At 40.8% G+C, this 18,277-nt stretch overlaps 1 protein-coding gene across 1 annotated transcript in view; it reads right to left on the reverse strand.

Moving 5' to 3' along the window:
- PCSK2 (proprotein convertase subtilisin/kexin type 2) overlaps positions 1–18,277 on the reverse strand; it is a 266,200-nt gene that overhangs the window by 59,769 nt on the left and 188,154 nt on the right. Inside the window, exon 6 of the mRNA XM_007525724.3 lies at positions 3,442–3,518. Coding sequence (XP_007525786.1) covers positions 3,442–3,518 — 77 coding nt within the window. The remainder of the gene's footprint in view (positions 1–3,441; positions 3,519–18,277) is intronic.

Consider the following 18,277-nt stretch of genomic DNA (forward strand, 5'->3'; position numbering starts at 1 on the left):
GTCTTTGTCTCCCTAGAGTGTGAACATTGATCCACCTTTCTTCCATAATTATTTACAATAATAGTTGCTTTTCTTTTTTCTTTTTGCCTCCAGGGTTATCTCTGGGGCTCAGTGCCTGTACCATGAATCCACTGCTCCTGGCAACCATATTTTTTCTATTGTTGTTATTGCTGTTCTTGTTCTTACTGTTGTTGTTGTTGTTGGATAGTACAGAGTGAAATTGAGAGAGGAGGGGAAGATGGAGAGAAGGAGAGAAAGACAGACAGCTGCAGATCTGCTTCACCACTTACAAAGCAACCCCCCTGCTGCAGGTGGGGGGTTGGGGGCTAGAACCAGGATCATTGCGAGTCTTTGCACTTTGCAGTATGTGTGCTTAACCTAGTGCACTACTACCTGACCCCAGTAGTTGCTTTCCTTTTTACTTATTTATTTTTAATTTTTATTTATTTATTTAGCCTTTTGTTGCCCTTGTTTTTTTATTGTTGTTGTAGTTGTTGTTACTGATGTCATCATTGTTAGATAGGACACAGAGAAATGGAGAGTGGAGGAGAAGACAGAGAGGGTGAGAGAAAGAGAGACACCTACAGATCTGCTTCACTGCCCGTAAAGTGACTCCCCTGCAAATGGGGAGGTGGGGGCTCGAACTGGGATCCTTTTGCCTGCCCTTGAGCTTCGTGCCACCTGTGCTTAACCTGCTGCGCTACCGCCCGTTTCGCTTAGTAATTGCTTTTCTAGGCTATGATTGGAAGTATGGCTCCATCCAAACTTTGCAATAACAATCCAAGTTGGGAGATGATTTTTTAATTTTTTATTTGTGATTAAAAGTGAGTTATAAGATTGTAAGATTATAGTTTATAGTATATAGTTACATACCACGCCTCTAGCGTTCTATGTCCAGACCCTCTAACCTGCCAAAGATAAACACCATAATTCCCTGGGATAAACTCCACTTGATATGAGGAACAATATTTTTAATTTCCTGCTGTATTCAGTTGACTAGAATTTTGTTCAATATTTTAGCATCTATGTTCATCAGAGATATTGATTTGTAGTTTTCTTTTTTTGTTGTTGTTGTAGCCTTGTGTGCTTTTGGTATCAGAGTGATGCTGGCTTCATAGAAACTGGAAGGGAGTATTTGTGTGTCTTCAATCTTTTGGAAGACTTTTGAAAGTAGAGGTATTAATTCTTCCTTGAAGGTTTTGTAAAATTCATTTATAAAACCATCTGGTCCAGGACTTTTGTTGTTGGGAAGGTTCTTAATAACTGTTCCAATTTCTTTGGCACCTGTTCATATTTTCTAGTTCCTCTTTATTTAATTTTGGAAGTTTGTAGGTGTCTAGGAACTCATCCATTTCTTCCAGGTTCTCTAGCTTGGTGGCATATAGTTGCTTATAGAAGCCTTGTGTGATATGTTGGATTTCGGTGGTGTCAGTTATGGTATCTCCTCTTTCATTTATAATCCACTTTATTTGAGTCTCCCCCGCCCCATACCTTTTTACGAGTCTGACTAAGGGTTTTTGTTTAATCATTTGAAGAATCAACATTTAGCTTTGTTGATCTTTTGTATTTCAATGTTATTTATTTCTCCCTTAATTTTAGTTATTTCAGTCCTTCTGGTTGCTTTAGGGTTCCTTTGTTCTTCTTCTAAGTCTTTAAGGTGTGCATTCATGTTGTTTATTCAAAGTTTTTCATTTTTCCTAGTGTGCTTGTATGGCTATGAACTTCCCTCTCAGTACTGCCTTTGCTGTGTCTCAGATATTTTGGTGGCTGTGTCTTCATTTTCACTGAACTCTGGAAACATTTTTATTTCTTCCTTAATTTCCTCTTTGACACAGCAGTTGTTAAGTAGTGTACTGCTGAGTTTCCGTATTTTGGGACTTTTACTAATTTTTTGTTTGTTGTTAATTTAAGTCTTAATTTAATTCCATTGTGGTCTGAGAAGATGCTTGGGATGATTTCAATGCTCTTGAACTTGCTGATGCTGTCTTTGTGGCCTAACATATGGTCTATCCTTGAGAATGTCCCATGTGGACTTGAATAGAAAGTTTATTTCTGTTTCTTGGAGTGAATGACTGAAAATATACAATAGTTTTAGTTTACTTATCTGCTCATTTAGCTCCCTCATGTCTTTATTGATTTGCTGCCTGGAGGATCTGTCCAGTTGAGAGAGTGCGGTGTTGAAGTCCCCTACTATCACTGTGTTGCTGTTAATATACTGCTATAGCTCTTTCAGTAGATGTTTGATTTATTTAGGTGGCCTCTCATTGGGTGCATAGATGTTAGTAATCATTAAGTCCTCATGACTGATTGATCCTCTGAGCATTAAGTAATGTCCATCACTATCTTTTATTACTTTATTTACCTTAATGTCTATTGTCTCAGATATGAGAATAGCTTTCTCTCTCTGGTAGCTATTGCATTGAATAGTGTTTGAATGTTGTCCTTATGTGCTTCTACTGTTTTTGGACTTTTATCTAGACTTTTGTCCTAGTTCATTTCTCCAATGTTTCTTCTGGATTTAACCATTATATTTGGTGTATTATAAAGTCTCTCCCTCAGTACTTTTCAATCCACTGATCCCACTTGCATGAATTAACTTGTGTCTAAATAAAAGAGTTCATAGTTGCCAATCTTAATTGTTTCAATGTTATCTCAGTGAAGCACAGTGGCTATTAAAACTTATTATTTATTTCTTATACACTTACTGTTTTGTTAACAGTTAAAACATAATTTTAAAGGTTATAGAAGAAACCCTTCTCAAACACATTTTGCCTCAAGAAATGTTCTCCTAAACATTCAACAGATCAAGTGAAATAAGCACATTATAAATTAACTTGTGGTAGGTGAAAGTACTTTCTTTTTTAAAAAGATATATACATTTAAATATTTATTTATTCCCTTTTGTTGCCCTTATTGTTTTTTTTTATTGTTGTAGTTATTATTGTTGTTGTCATTGTTGAATAGGACAGAGAGAAATGGAGAAGGGGAAAACAGAGGGGGAGAGAAAGATAGACACCTGCAGACCTGCTTCACTGTTTGTGAAGTGATTCCCTTGTAGGTGGGGAGCTGGGGGCTTGAATGGGGATCCTTATGCCAGTCCATGTTCCTTGCACCACCTGCGCTTAACCTGCTGCACTACCACTTGACTCCCAAAAAGTACTTTCTTATTATTTACATTTTCTATTACCTTTAACAAAGCAGCCAATAATTCTTAGTTCAACAGAACAAAAATAGTCCAAAGGTATTTCTGAGGAACAGTGCAATCTTAAGAAAAAGTCAAGACTTTAGAGAATGTAGTTACAGAGAAAAAGATCATAACACAACTTGGTAAGCATTGAGATTATTTTGTTAGTGCTATTTAAGCCTTGAAGATAACAAGCAAAACCAACAAAGTGAATACTCAAACCCTAAGTTAAAAGCAATTCATGAGCTCCAATTTACCTGTTGAACCAGTCGTCTGTGTACCGAGGATAAGGATAGGGGTCATTGCTGCTGAAGTCATAACTTGCTTCGGCATTCTGAAAAACAGAAGGCATCTCATTAGGGTAATAAAGTTAGAGGCCAATACAACACAAAATGATGTGAGATGCACCTACTTTGTGCTTAAAATTGTTCTGTGGAATGTTGTGTTAATGTTCTCCTCTGGGCCATCCTTTGTAAAATGGTGGCAGAACTGATGTGTGTTCTTAGAACTTTCTATCTCCCTTTTTTCCTCTTTCCAAGACTTCCTTATCTCATTCTACTTCAAGCCTGTATGAGATTAGCAAATTTGAGTTCTGCACTCTCCTGGATGGTCTCTATTTTCAGTCAAGTTATCCCTTGTGGATAAATGAGCTCACCTGGTATTCAGAGCCTATTCTAGAGCTTTCTAGACTAAAGGAGAGAATGTCCAAGTTTTTATGTCACAAGTGAAGACACCTCTAGAGGCATTTTTCCTCTTCCTTTCATTTTTGTGTAAGGCTCACTTCCAGCTTCCCATTACAGATAGACATAAAATTATGTCTTCACTGAGGTGTACCAAACCACTGCCCAAGTTCCTAACACTGCCCACAATATCAATCTTATTTATTTAGCCATTTAATATCTTTAAAAGACTGCTAAATTTGGGGATCATGTGGGGGGACGTCCTTGCCTTTGTGTAACTCACAATTTATAGTCCAGTTGAGAGAACAGATATAAGCTATATAACCAAACAAAAATATGATTGCAAACTGGAATGACTCTTTTTAAAAAATTTATTTATTTGTAAAATGGAAACACTGACAAGACCATAGGACAAGAGGAGTACAATGGAATGACTTTTAAGACCTACAGGATACAGTCTGATGTTTAAATTCTATGCAATCCAGCAACTCCATTTTCCCTCAGAAAATGGAGCTTTCCTCCACAGAAGTAAGCTGCTTACTCACTTAAAACATATTTATATGTTTGCATTCCCCCAATATAAAATTTAGTTGGTTGCCTTTTAATTTGATCTATGAAGGGAGATCCACCTCCACTGAATGACTAATTCATTTCTTCCCCATTACTTTCTCTGCTTGCCCAAGGGGGCTGATCTCCAGGCTTCTCCTTTTTCCTCATCCCTTTATACTCTCCTTTGTTTCTCAGGTCTGTAGTTAAGACCTCAGGTGGTTTTCTGGTTCATTGGTTAGGAAAAGATGGAACAGATGCATATTCCAACTCGGACAGTTCTTGACTCCATGAGTATTTTCAGGAATTATATTTCTTTATGAGGCAACCCAGTTTAGTTTGTGACTCACCCTAGTTTGCAAACCTAATGTATTAGTAGTACAATGTCTTTAAGAGCAAATTGACTAATTCTATTAGTTTGTGTTTTCATTTGTTGGGTAACAGAGGACTACCAGTCATTTGTAATTATAGTGATTAAAATTGCAGTATGAATCTGTTTAGACAGTTGTTCTGCTTGGGGCAAGAGTCACTCTGAAATGTGCGTTTTTCAAATTTGTTTTATTGATTTTCATTTTATTTTACTAGACTAGTGCTCAGATCTGGCTTACAGTGGTGCTGGGAATTGAACCTGAGACCTTAGAACTTCAGGCTTGGAAATCTTTTTGCATAACTGGTATGCTATTTCTGCAGCTCTGAAATGTGTTCCATTTAAAAGCTCTTTAGCTTTATTGAGGTACAATTTTTTTTAAAATATTTATTTTATTTATTCCCTTTTGTTGCCCTTATTGTTTTATTGTTGTAGTTATTATTGTTGCCATTATTGTTGTTGGATAGGACAGAGAGAAATGGAGAGAGGGGGGGAAGACAGAGAGGGGGAGAGAAAGATAGACACCTGCAGACCTGCTTCACCGCTTGTGAAGCGACTCCCCTGCAGGTGGGGAGCCAGGGCTTGAACCGGGATCCTTATACTGGTCCTTGTGCTTTGCGCCACCTGCGCTTAACCCATTGCGCTACAGCCCGACTCCTGAGGTACAATTTATACACAAACATTTCACAATCTGATGTGTACATCTTGATGAATGCAGTTATACAGTTCACATGCATGTGTCTATCTTTAAATGACTTACTAATTTGTATAATAGAATCTTAGTATCCATTGAAAAATAATTTCTCAACTTCCTGTGTCTCACCATTCCATTAAAGTTTTTGACCAGTCAAATAGTCACTGATACAGTCTCTGTATCTTGGTTGTATACAAATAATTATATCTTGGTTGTCTAATATGACTATCTTTTTTTCCCAGGACCAGGTCTCTTTTAATATTTACCATTTAAGGGGATGTTATATTACATTTGCAAACCATAATTATGGAAAAGACCCTAGCTATGCATCTTCTTCTTGGATCCTAAACCATCCTCATTCACTTGTAAGATTAAATTTTTTTTCTCATCAAATTTTTTGAAGCAGTTATATTTATGTCATCCTGATGGTTTCTGTTGATGTTCCCAAATAAGTACTTTGAAACCAGAATTGCTCTTATTCATTTTCATAGAATTATCCTGATTCTATTTGTCACATATTAGTGATCAGAAAGGAAGTGTAATTCACCATCCCTGTCCTCAAAACCCGAGTTGGACTGTTGTATGCTCTCTCCCTGCCAAGAAAATTGGTTCAGTCCTGCTAGTTTTCGCGGGCCCGCTTGTTCCCACCCCAAGGAACCCTAAGAGAGTTCCAGAGTTCCAGAGTTAGAGAGTTCTTGGCGCCGCCGCGGGAGAAGGAGGCAGCAGAGTTCTGTTTGGTGATTGGTTTAGTTTATGAATCGTTGTTCCTGAATAAAGAAATACAGCTTCCCTGCCCAGCCGTGTGTCTCCAAGTCTCTGTTACCCGCCCGTGAAGCTAGCCTGGCCAGCTGGAGCCTCCGAATTTTAACAACAAATGGTGCCCACGTGGACCTGACCTGCGCATCTCTCAGATAAGTGAAGACAATTTGGCTACCTATGTACTATGGCCTTCTCTTCTGCTTGTGAAGAGATCTCCAAATGCCTCTGCCCTTTCTTCACGAGACTGTTTTGCTGTTTCTGGAACATTTATCTCTGGACCACTCTGTGGTTTCCACTCGCTCGGGCGCACTCAGAACAGCCAGCTGAGTCGGGGGGAGCCAGCAGGCGAGAGGTGAGGTGTGGAGCTGCCGTTTCCACCTGGTTGAACAGCCAGCCAGCCAGCCAGCCGGCTGCTCCCAGACAACCCCGCACACCGCGCCCGCAGCCCTGCAGGAGGCCGACGCCAGCACACAAGAGCCCGACGCCAACACGCAGGAGCCCGATGCCAACACGCTAGAGCCCGATGCCAACACGCAGGAGCCCGATACCAGCACGCAAGAGCCCAATGCCAGCACGCAGGCCAGCCCACAGGAGCCGGCTCTCCACCGCGTGGCGCAGGGCACTGGGCGCGGGATCCCTCCACGCTGCTCGGCCACTGCGAGCAGGGCAGCAGACATGACAGGGCCATGGAACAAGACAACAGATATGACAGGGCCATGGGGCAGGGCCGCGGTGGCCTATCATGGCCGCCACCCCTGGGCACCTCGGCCTGCGCCTTCTGCAAGGCTGGCCCGCCCGCCCATGTGCTATGAATTCTATACAGATCCCAGACCTCCCGGACCCCCTGGGCTCCCTGCTGAAACTGGGCACCCTGGCCGAGATCTCCAGCTCCAGTCTGAAGGCAGACAAGCTAAAGTACGCAGATATTTGTGCAGAGATCGCAACCTACAATTCCTTGAAGTGGAGCTGCGCGGGAGGCCACCTCTAGATGGTGACCCCACCCAACAACTAAGACAGTACAGATCTAAATTCGTGTTTAAAATGACATGTCTTTGTAACAAAGATTTCTTTCCTTGTGTATTAATGACCATGTTTATGTGTGTGTGTAAAGTTTGGTAAATTCTTACTAGGCAAAGTTAAATGAAAAAGGTTTTCAACGTAATTCTCATAAAGATAAAATTAACTTACATTTAAAATCTGAGGTAAAAATTAGTTAACAATCAATATATTTTAATTAAGTTGGTTTAAACAAGACCTACACACACCTAGGGTGTGTCTCCATCTTGAATGGGTGTAACAAAAGGTTAAATAGACTTGTTGATATGTAAAACTCTTAATTACCTTCTCTATTAGAAATGGTAGATTAAACAATGGCTATGCTAATTATTCTCATGCCTGAGGTTTTCTTTCCTGCGCACACCTAGGGTGTGTCTCCATCTTGAATGGGTATAACAAAAGGTTAAAAAGACGTTGTTGATATGTAAAAGTCTCAAATTCCTTCTCTATTAGAAATTTTAGATTGTGCTGTGGTTATGCTAATAACAAGTTTTGTTTCATAGTAAGTAAATTGCAGCCAGCTACCTTTGGGACTCTAGGCCATTCCCCACCCCCATACAAATGCCTGTCGAGGCAAGTACGCCTCCCAGAGGCAAGAAATATATATATTTTAAGCTGATAAAGTTTTGCCCACAGAGGCAAAAACATGCCCCCCTCAGGCCTTCCCTTGGCAGCACACTGGTTCGTGTTACTTGCTTACATGTTTCTCCATGTTTGTGCCAGTTTCTTTTTAAAAAATGCCTGTATGATATAGGTTTCTGTTCACCCCACACCCCTGATACTGTGGTCATTTAGTTAAAAAGAAAAGGGGGAATTGTTGTATGCTCTCCCACTGCCAAGAAAATTGGTTCAGTCCTGCTAGTTTTCGCGGGCCCACTTGTCCCCACCCCAAGGAACCCTGAGAGAGTTCCAGAGTTCCAGAGTTAGAGAGTTCTTGGCGCCGCCGCGGGAGAAGGAGGCAGCAGAGTTCTGTTTGGTGATTAGTTTGGTTTAGTTTATGAATCATTGTTCCTGAATAAAGAAATACAGCTTCCCTGTCCAGCCATGTGTCTCCAAGTCTCTGTTACCCACCCGTGAAGCTAGCCCAGCCAGCTGGAGCCTCCGAATTTTAACAACATTGGACCTTACTTTTCAAGGAAGTTTTGTTTTAACCCACATGTTGTTCAAGAATGAGCTGCTGCTGGGTTTAGCTGATTGTAAATGGATTGTGTTGTGATGTGTATGAAGTTTATAAAGTGTAACATACATAGGCTCCTGTGCTGAATATGGGCGCCAGATCAAATCAGTGGGTTTTACAGTTGACAATATTTATATACTTTCCCCATATTTGGGAGCTACTCTCTTCCTTGATTCAGCTTTCTAGTCCTTTCTCCAACTATGACATCATCTCCCCAGACAATAACCCGGGTCCTCCTGCATATTAGATGCCAGGCTCAGGTAAAAACTAGTAAAGCCATGGGCCCTTTGGAATATGCCTAAAATAGACCTACTAGCTTTTTCCAAATCGGAGACCCCAAATCTTCATCTGCAATATCCTTGCCTTTTGGTTCACAATTAGTCAACAATTTGTTCTGCATTACATCTTAACTCTTTTTCAGCCACCAGGTACCAGATGCTACCATGATGCCAACCAGACTTTCTTGGGCAGAGGACCCCACCATGTGTCTTGGAGGCCTGCTTCCCCAGATCCCTACCCCACTAGGGAAAGAGAGAGACAGGCTGGGAGTATGGATCGACCTGCTAATGCCCATGTTCAGCAGAGAAGCAATTACAGAAGCCAGACCTTCCACCTTCTGCACCTCACAATGATCCATACTCCTAGAGGGATAAAGAATAGGGAAGCTGGGAGTTGGGTGGTAGCGCAGTGGGTTAAGCGCACATGGCGCAAAGTGTAAGGATCAGCTTAAGGATCCCGGTTCAAGCCCCCTGCTCCCCATCTTCAGGGGAGTCACTTCACAGATGGTGAAGCAGGCCTGCAGGTATCTGTCTTTCTCTCCCCACTCTGTATCACCCTCCTCTTTCCATTTCTTTGTTCTATCCAACAATGAAGACATCAATAACAACAATAGTAACTACAACAACAAAAACAAGGGCAACACAAGGGAATAAATAAAAAAAGAGAATAGGGAAGCTATCAAGGGAAGGGATTGGATGTGGAACTCTGGGGATGCACATTGTGTGGAAATGTACCCCTCTTATAATATAGTCTTATAAATATTTCCATTTTATAAATGAAAAAAAGACAAGTAAAATCATACAATGTTTAACAAAACTCTCTATTGGGCCCAGTAAATAAATTAGATAGAGATGGAGATAAACTGAGGTGGGAGGGGGAGATAAAGATGGAGAGAGACACCTACAGCACTGTTTCACCACTCATGAAGCTTCCTACCCCTGTAGCTGGGAGTTGATGGGAGTTGAGGGCTTGAACTGAGCTCCTTGTGGATGGTAACATATGTGCTCAGAAAGGTGCATCATCTACCTATCCCTTTATACTTTAATTCTTTATGTGGACTGTGATCTATGTCTGATCACAGACTTTTTCAGATTTAGCATAACTGCCTTTTGTCGCAAACCTTTTGATTCTCAGAGCAGGGTGGTAGCACAGTCAGTTAAGTGCACATGGCGCAAAGCGCATTGACTGGTGTAAGGATCCCGGTTTGAGCCCCTGGCTCCCCATCTGCAGTGGGGGGTGGCTTCACAGGTTGTGAAGCAGGTCTGCAGGTGTCTTTCTCTCCTCTTCTCTGTCTCCCCCTCCTCTCTTTATATCTCTCTGTCCTATCCAGCAACAACAATAATCCTGGAGGCAAAAAAAAAAAAAAAAAAAAAAGGAAGAAAGAAATGTGATAAAAAAAAAAGACTTGGTTCTCAGTTATTTTTGAGGAATCTATTCCTTCCTTCCTTCCTTCCTTCCTTCTTTCTTTCTTTCTTTCTTTCTTTCTTTCTTTCTTTCTTTCTTTCTTTCTTTCTTTCTTATTATCTATGCATTTACCATTTATAGGCTCTGGAGAATGAACCTAGGACTTTACATATGTGATCTGAGTGGCTTCCCTCAGCTTATTTTTTTCAAAACTTTTTTAGAAAGAGAGAGGAAGAGACACTACAGCATTCGCTGCTGTTCGTGGATCTCCCCGATGTCATCTACGGTGCCTCCATGTGCTGACAAGGTTCAAACCTGAGGCCAGGAACAGGTCATGCATGCTTTATCAGGTTTGCTATTTCCTGACTTCTGAAGGATATACTATTTTGAAATAGTCATATATTTGCCTTTCCTAAGTAGGTTCAGTTACCCCTTCCCTGAATTTATAGTGACAAGAGCATTTAGAAGCAATGTAGCAATGTTAAAAGAAACCTGTTTTTTCACTTGGATATAAACAGGTCCTGAGCCAATGAAGACTTTTCATAACCAAGAATCTAGCCTTGTTGATAAAGAAACCCCACTTTTTACTTTACATTCATTTTGGTCCAACTGATCAAAATTGGTGCCCATGCCTGCCCTTTTCTCTCCCTGCCCCTCCATCAGCACACTCCTACCTGAGAAACTAAAAGCAAGGCTTTCTTATTGACAAATCTTTGGGCATATTCTGTTGCTCCTGCCTTATTTCTCTGTCAACGCAGCATACAACATGTGTTCACTGTTTCTTTAGTCAGTGTTCACTTGCTGATTTACATCATGAACTGGACAGTGTGAGTGGTCACTCACAGCCCCCAGCTTGGGGACTTGTGTGGTCTTCCCTTCTCTGGTGCTCTTGACACCTTTGAGATGGTCCTATCAAGAGGACTAGGAGCCCATAGGAGAAGAATCCTCGGCAGAGCTCATTGCAGTCAACTGGAATTGAGGTTACACACTGTGAGTTTTACACCAAGAAGCCAACAGGAGCTGGCCACCCAAACCCTAGGGAGATCAGTCTTCCTCAGATATGCTTTCCTAAGCCATGATGCTTCAAAGAGCCCTTCTCTAGAAGTACCTTGAGAAATGGATCATTTATTGTTATGGACTCTGATGGTTAACAAAGGTGGGGTGAGGCATCTCAATTTAAAAAAAGAGAGGAATTTGCAGCCAGCAGACTGTAAACTCGAAACACTGGTTGGTCTTAGCCAGCCTCCTCAGGGCACCCTGCTTTCTCCCAAAAAAAGAGGGGAGAGAATGCTAGCAACAGGATGAACAGACCACTGGAAGGACTGATATATCTGTACTTCACCTTCAGAAGAGAAGTTAGATCTTCCAGGGAACTGCAGTGTTGTGGCATCTAATTTGTGTGTCATGTTTGTGTAAATGGTATATACTTTAAAATAGTGTTGATAACTGGAATATTGTATGTATGCTTGGAGATGCTTTGTGTGAATTTAAGACTGTCACTCAACAGATGTTAGACTAGGGAAAATCTGAAGCACAACTTCAAAATAAAATGTTTTTAGGTTTCCATGCTAGAAAAAAAAAGTTAATACTTTTTAGTTTAGGTTTCAGAGCTAAGGTCACAACTTCAACAGATTTAAAAGACTGTTGGTGAAACCTGGTTTGTTTCTTCATATTTAGAATTCCTTGGACTCAGGTGAGCTGAATAGAAAATTCAGATGAGTAGTAGCCATTGTGGACCCTTCAGAGGAGACTGTTGGTATTTCCTTCTTATGAGCTGTATTCTTGGAGTGAGAATGGGGTATGTCCAACCTCAGGAGGTCTGTGACTCAATCTGGGATGGGTTTGTTTGGAGCCACAAATCAGAAGTGACTCTGTGGGACTTCTTAGCATCAGGTGTCCCATTTTGCAACCTGTGGTTTCATTGTGGAGCAGGAGCAGCAGAACACTGTGTGAAATTAAGATCCATAAGAATATGACAGAACTAGCTGGCCTAGAAAGTTGGTGGGGGCGGTGGTGGTAGCATGCCTGATGCTTGCTCATGTTACCATGCTCAAGGACCCAGGTTCAAGCCCCTGGTCCCCACTTGCAGGAGGAAAGATTCATGAGTGGTGAAGCAGGGCTGCAGGTATCTCTCTGTCTCTTTCTCTCTCTATCTCCCCCTCTCCTCTCAATTTCTGTCTCTATCCAATAATAAATAAAAAAATATTTTAAAAAATAATTAAATTGGTGTCAGGATGATGAGAATCCAGGCACCAGGTAGTATTTGTATGAACTGACAACCAATGCCAGCAGGAATGGGGGCATAGTAGCAGAACTCAAAATGGGCAAATAATGAGACATATGTACCAGGACATCACACCCTCTCCTTAATGTTTTGTTAGTCCTTTGAAGCTTGAGGGCAATTCTGGAGACAGGAGGGTGGGGACAGAACCTGAGTTAGCTGAGGTCAAGTTTTTGCTATAATTGCAAATAAGGCTGGAAATTGAATTTAATTAGAGAGAAACATAATCAGAATTTTCTACACATTTTGTTTGCTGCCTGAGCGAGTGACCAGTTTTTATAAGCTTCCCACCTGGCCTCACCTCTTACTCGATCATAATCATTACTGTGCTCTGAGCTGAGTGCTTTTGACTCCAAAAGCTGATTTTGGGGGAAATGGCCTGCCTTGTGAGGGGTAGGGGTAGAGGGAGGACCTGGTGGGTTCTGACTACAAAAGTTGTAGCTGGGAATCCACACAAACTCTGAGACCATTTCTATAACAAGAACTTAAACCATGCCCTGTCTCATGTTAAATTTGCCTACGACTATTGCAATAGATGATGACTTAAGGATTCTAATTATTTATCTGTCTTTACAGTTAATTTGATGACTCAGGCTTAATTTGTTGAGTAATAATTTACACTGGGCATTAAGGAAGGCGAACAGTTGTTCTTGTTTGGCTGTACTTTTTTTCTGGCTAAAAATCAAATGGAGATAGAAAGAAAGGACAATGAGCAATCTTTTGCAAGTATTCTGTACAAATTTTTATAGCTGAAACAAAATTGCTTTCTTATTTTGAAATTTTTTTCTTAGTGACTTAGTAGTTATTTATAAGTTTATAAGATAATAGGGGCATAGTTCCACATCATGTCCACCACTAAAATTCTGCCCCTCCTCAAAGATAATGATCATAGTTCTCTCAAGGTCTTAGATACCTGTTTACTGATTTAAATTGCAATATTGTCCTCTGTGAAATTATTTGTGTACAGGGATAAATTGATTTGACCTTGAATCACACTGGAATCTCCTAAAATAGCCATCTGGAGAAAGGAGGTGTCTCTTTAAATTTAATGCTTTAGTCATCCCAGGTTAAGCCAGCAGCCTGTTTTTATTTGAACTTTCCTATAACTTTTTCATAAAATGCATTTGTCTGTTTACTTGTATTAGAAAACACTAGCTAGAGAGCTGAGTATAATTTAATCATTGATGATTCAGGATCAGGCTGATGCAGAGTCATCATTAAGAACTTGAATTATCATTGTACTATCACACCAAAAGTGGGAAGATTGGGATGAACCCAGACTAACCTCCCTAGAAGTTTATTCTGGAGGAAACTTCTGATTATGGCTCACTTTCTTTTACAAGAGTTGCATGCAGACAGGGTAAAAAACAAAAACAAAAACAAATAAAAAAAAGCCTGTGGTGCTCACTTTCTGAATATTTGAATGCAAGGCCAGAAAGCCAGACTAGCTAACTCTTAAAAAGATACTTGAATAATCATGGCTTTGACCATTGTGTAGGACACACTGCTAGCAGATGGTCTGTCTGTACACAAAGTTAAAGAATGGACAGAGACTCAACTTTTTTCATAGCTCTTTGACTTGTATCTGTAGCTCTACATTTACATAACCATCTTTGAACTGTATACTGTAATTTTTTGATTGCTATGAAAGAATGGCAGTAAACTGGCAAGCATACTGATTAATATAATCTGGACACTCACTTTTTGGGTCCATCATTTTTATTTATCATCTGTGGTGAGGGTCACAAAATATGGCCCATAGGTCAAGTTGTCTGGCTATCTTTATTTTTATTGGATATAAACAAATTTTGGATATATAGCCCTGTTCATTTGTTTACAATATTTTTTATAATTTCTTTTGCACTCCGATAGTAAATTTCAGTAGTTGTAACAGAAGTTCACAAATATTACTTTTTTTTTATCTTTTATAGAAAATATCTGCTGACCCTCCCTGACTATAGGTTTTTTCAATGTTGCATGCTACCCAGTTCTTCTACTTCTAGCGTTTGCCCTTCTTCCATAGCCAGTCGACAGCGTCAGGTTGAGCCTGATGTAAATTTTTGAGACCTCCTTTGAATCTGGAGAGGTGGCAGTCGTTGACTATGTGGGTCATAGTCTGTCTGTAGCTGCAGGGGCAGTTCGGGTGGTCTCTGGCTCCCCAGCGATGGAACATAGCGGCGCACCGGCCATGGCCTGTTCGATAGCGATTGAGGAGGGCCCAATCATAACGTGCTAGGTCAAAGCCGGGTTGATGCTTGCAGGGGTCTGTGATGAGGTGTTTGTTCTTTACCTCAGCTGACTACCAACTCAGTTTCCAAGAGTCTGGAACAGAGAAGTTCAGTGTAGGCGTAGGAGACCAGATTGGATGCTACCCAGTGATACTCTGAGACTACAACCAGAACATTCACTAATTCTTGTCTTTCTGTAAAGCCTCCCTTTTGCTCCTAGACATAACCTTCCCATATTCCATTCTCTCTAGGTGGGCTAGAGCTGCTGAGAAGAAACCCAATATAAAATAGCCTCACTACATTGCAAGGAGTTAGAAAATTTTCTCGGTCTCATGTCACTCAAACACTACTAAAATGGAATTCAATCTCTGGGGTTCTTAATGGAGCCCTTTTTTTTTTTTTTTTAACCAGAGCACTGCTCAGCTCTGGTTTATGATGGTGTGGGGATTGAACCTGGCACTTAAAAGCCTCAGGCATGAAAGTCTTTTTGCATAACTATTATGCTGAAGCCATAGAGTGCATTCCACTGGTGTGCTGAGGAAGTGCCATTACAGCTTTCAACATCATTGGTTAAAAGTTGTACCTAGCCTGCTAGCTTCTTTCTTTCTTTCTTTCTTTCCTTCCTTCCTTCCTTTCTTCTTCCTTTCTTTCCTTCTAGTTAAAAACGTTTTTTTTTTATTATTATTCTTGTTTATTTGATAAAGACAGTCAGGAATCAAGAGGAAGGGAAAATATAGAGGAAGAGAGAGAGAGAGAGACACTTGCAGCCCTGCTTCACCACTTGTGAAGCTTTCCCCCTGCAGGTGGGTACTAGAGGTTTGAACCTGGATCCTGGTTCTCCGTAACAAGTGTGCTCAACCAGGTGCACCACCACCCAGCCCCGCCCTTCTGCCTTTCAATCTGCAAGAGTTCTGTTTGTTTTCATGGCCATGATATTGCCCTTAGCTGAGAGAAGAGGTACTTGCGATCATTCAGGTGATATGGGTTCATATGTTGCGCTCTGCAAAAGGTCTCACCCTCTGTTCATTTTTCAAAGAGATGCTGTACTGGTATTCTCACAGTCTATATTTTAGGGCTAAATCTAACATAAGGGCCCACTGGTATAAATAAGTAGATATGTTTAGTACACTGAGGAGTACATTCTGTGGTGTGAGAACAAAGTTAGGAAGTGCTACCTGTAATTAGGGCTGGCAGGTAAAGTGATGCAGAATGTGCCTTGCCTAAGGGTGCATGCCAAGGGGAGAGCTGGAGGGTGCTTTAGGTATACCAAGCCTTATGACCTGTAGTGGGGCTTTAAGAAAGTGATAGACTAGCTCAGAGGTACCTCATTTGTTTGCCCAAAAGTGACCACATTTTCTAATGTGTTTGCCCAGAGGAAAGAGGCTATTTTGAACCTGCTCATTGGTGGAAGGAGTGGCTTCTGTTTTGTTTTGTTTTGTTTTGTTTTTTTTCAGTTTTTAAAAAATACTTTTATTTATTTTATTCATTATTGGATAGAGACAGAGAGAAATTGAGAGGGGAGGGGGAGATGGAGAGGGACAGAGACACCTGCTGCCCTGCTTTACCACTCATGAAGCTCTCCCCCTGCAGGTGGGGACCAGAGGCTTGAACCAGGGACCTTGCACACTGTAATGTGTGAACTTAACTGCTTGGCCCCCTTTTTGTTGTTTTTTTGTATGTAAGGTCAGACCTCAAAGAAATTTTACTAGGGAGACAAGATGTCCCATGTGAAATATTAAGTTACAACACATTGAGATGATATCTCAAGCATTAGGAGCTTATAATTGTGAGTACAGCATGGTGTGTGATTAATTACTGAGTAATTCCACAGTATAAGAATTCAGAACAAGAAAGTACAATACATTTGTTCTTTTATTCTGGCTTCCTACTTCCCCTGAAGGGATTTAACCAAATAAGCCAGCTAGGAGCTTTGTAACAGTATTAGCTGAAATTGCACTGTGCTTGTGGACTAATGAAAGAGAAATGAGCTTCCCCAGACAGACTTTTAAATTGCAACCATATTGCCCCAGAACAAAGCTCATCTGTATAAAAACTGAACAGCAAAGCAGCCCAGTCCATTAGAGCCTACAGAATTTTGCTACTGCGCCTACTTGCATCTAATATGGTCATGGCTAAGTGTTCCCAACTGTGACTATTTTGATTTTCCTCAAATAATTCTCCCACATGCACTGGTTTAACGATAATGTTCAGTTCACTTTTGACTGATACCAACATTAAGGGAATTTATATCTATATTAAGTCTGGCTGTAAAACTTAATGAAATTTAACATTTCTTCAGCACTCCAAAAATTAGAAATGATGCGTAGTTAGACATTTGTTTGCAGTCTCTCTTCTGTGCATGTAAGAATCCCAGAGTTGTGTTGTTTTCCAGTGACAGGGTGCTTTCTGACTGTGGATTTGATACCTGCAACCATCACTTGTTCCTTGCTCCTGAAAATTCCAGAAATGTTCCTAGTCTCTGAAGTACTCTCCATTGTGAGAGAAACAAAATGACAGAACAGCCAGGCTGGAAAATAACCCTCCACAATTACCATGCCCTGGACTACTGGATATTTCATTTTTTCCAGAGTTTAGCAGATGCATCCTTGATTCTCAGTGCCACTCTTATCAGCAGATTTAAGAGAGGTTCTAAGCATGGAAGATAACAGAGACTATTCATGCTTACTGTTAATCACAGTGCCCTAAATTCCTAGAGTGACCTTAAGTTTTTTTCAGATGGGTTTAAATTTTCTCACTTTGAGATAGGCTGGGAGTATGGATCAACCTGTCAACACCCAAGTTCAGCAGGGAAGCAATTACAGAAGCCAGACATTCCACCTTCTGCATCCCACAATGATCTTGGGTCTATACTCCTAGAGGGCTAAAGAATAGGAAAGCTATCAGGGGAGGGGATGGGATACGGAGTTCTGGTGGTGGGAATTATATCCCTCTTATCCTATGTTCTTGTCAGTGTTTTCATTTTATAAATAAATTAATTAAATTTTTTTTCTCACTTTATTTTTTAATATTTTAAAGTTTTTCTTTCTTTTATACATTATATATATATATTTGATAAAGACAGAGAGAAATTGAGAGGGAAGAAAGATGGGGGAAGAGAGACAGAGGGAGAGGGAGAGAGAAAGAGAGGGAGAGGGAGAAGGAGAGAGAGAAAGAAAGAGAAGCACCTGCAATACTGCTTCACTGCTCACAAAGCTTCCCCACTGTGGGTGAGGAGCTGGGGCTTGAACCCAGATCCTTGCCCATGATAATATGCTTGCTTAACCGGGAGTGCGGAGTGTCACTGCCTGACCCCAATTTTTCTTATTTTATTTTATATTCTCTCTCTCTCTCTCACTCTCTGTCTGTGTCTCAATTGTATTGAAGGAAGATGTGGAGTTGTTTCTCTCACCAAGAAACACACTCAAGACAGTTCCTCCTTTGGGTTGCTTCAGTGGAGTTAGCTCTCCTTGCCCACACCTCTTGGATCATTTGCCTACTTTAGGAGATAAATGAGTTTTTTGATTACGTTAAATTGAGGCTGATTCTCACAGATAAGTTTTAAGAACTGCCCTAAGAATGCCCAGTCATAGGGGGCCAGGTGGTAGTGCAGCGGATTAAATGC

Source organism: Erinaceus europaeus, chromosome 1 (assembly GCF_950295315.1).
Source record: "Erinaceus europaeus chromosome 1, mEriEur2.1, whole genome shotgun sequence".
NCBI lineage: Eukaryota > Metazoa > Chordata > Mammalia > Eulipotyphla > Erinaceidae > Erinaceus > Erinaceus europaeus.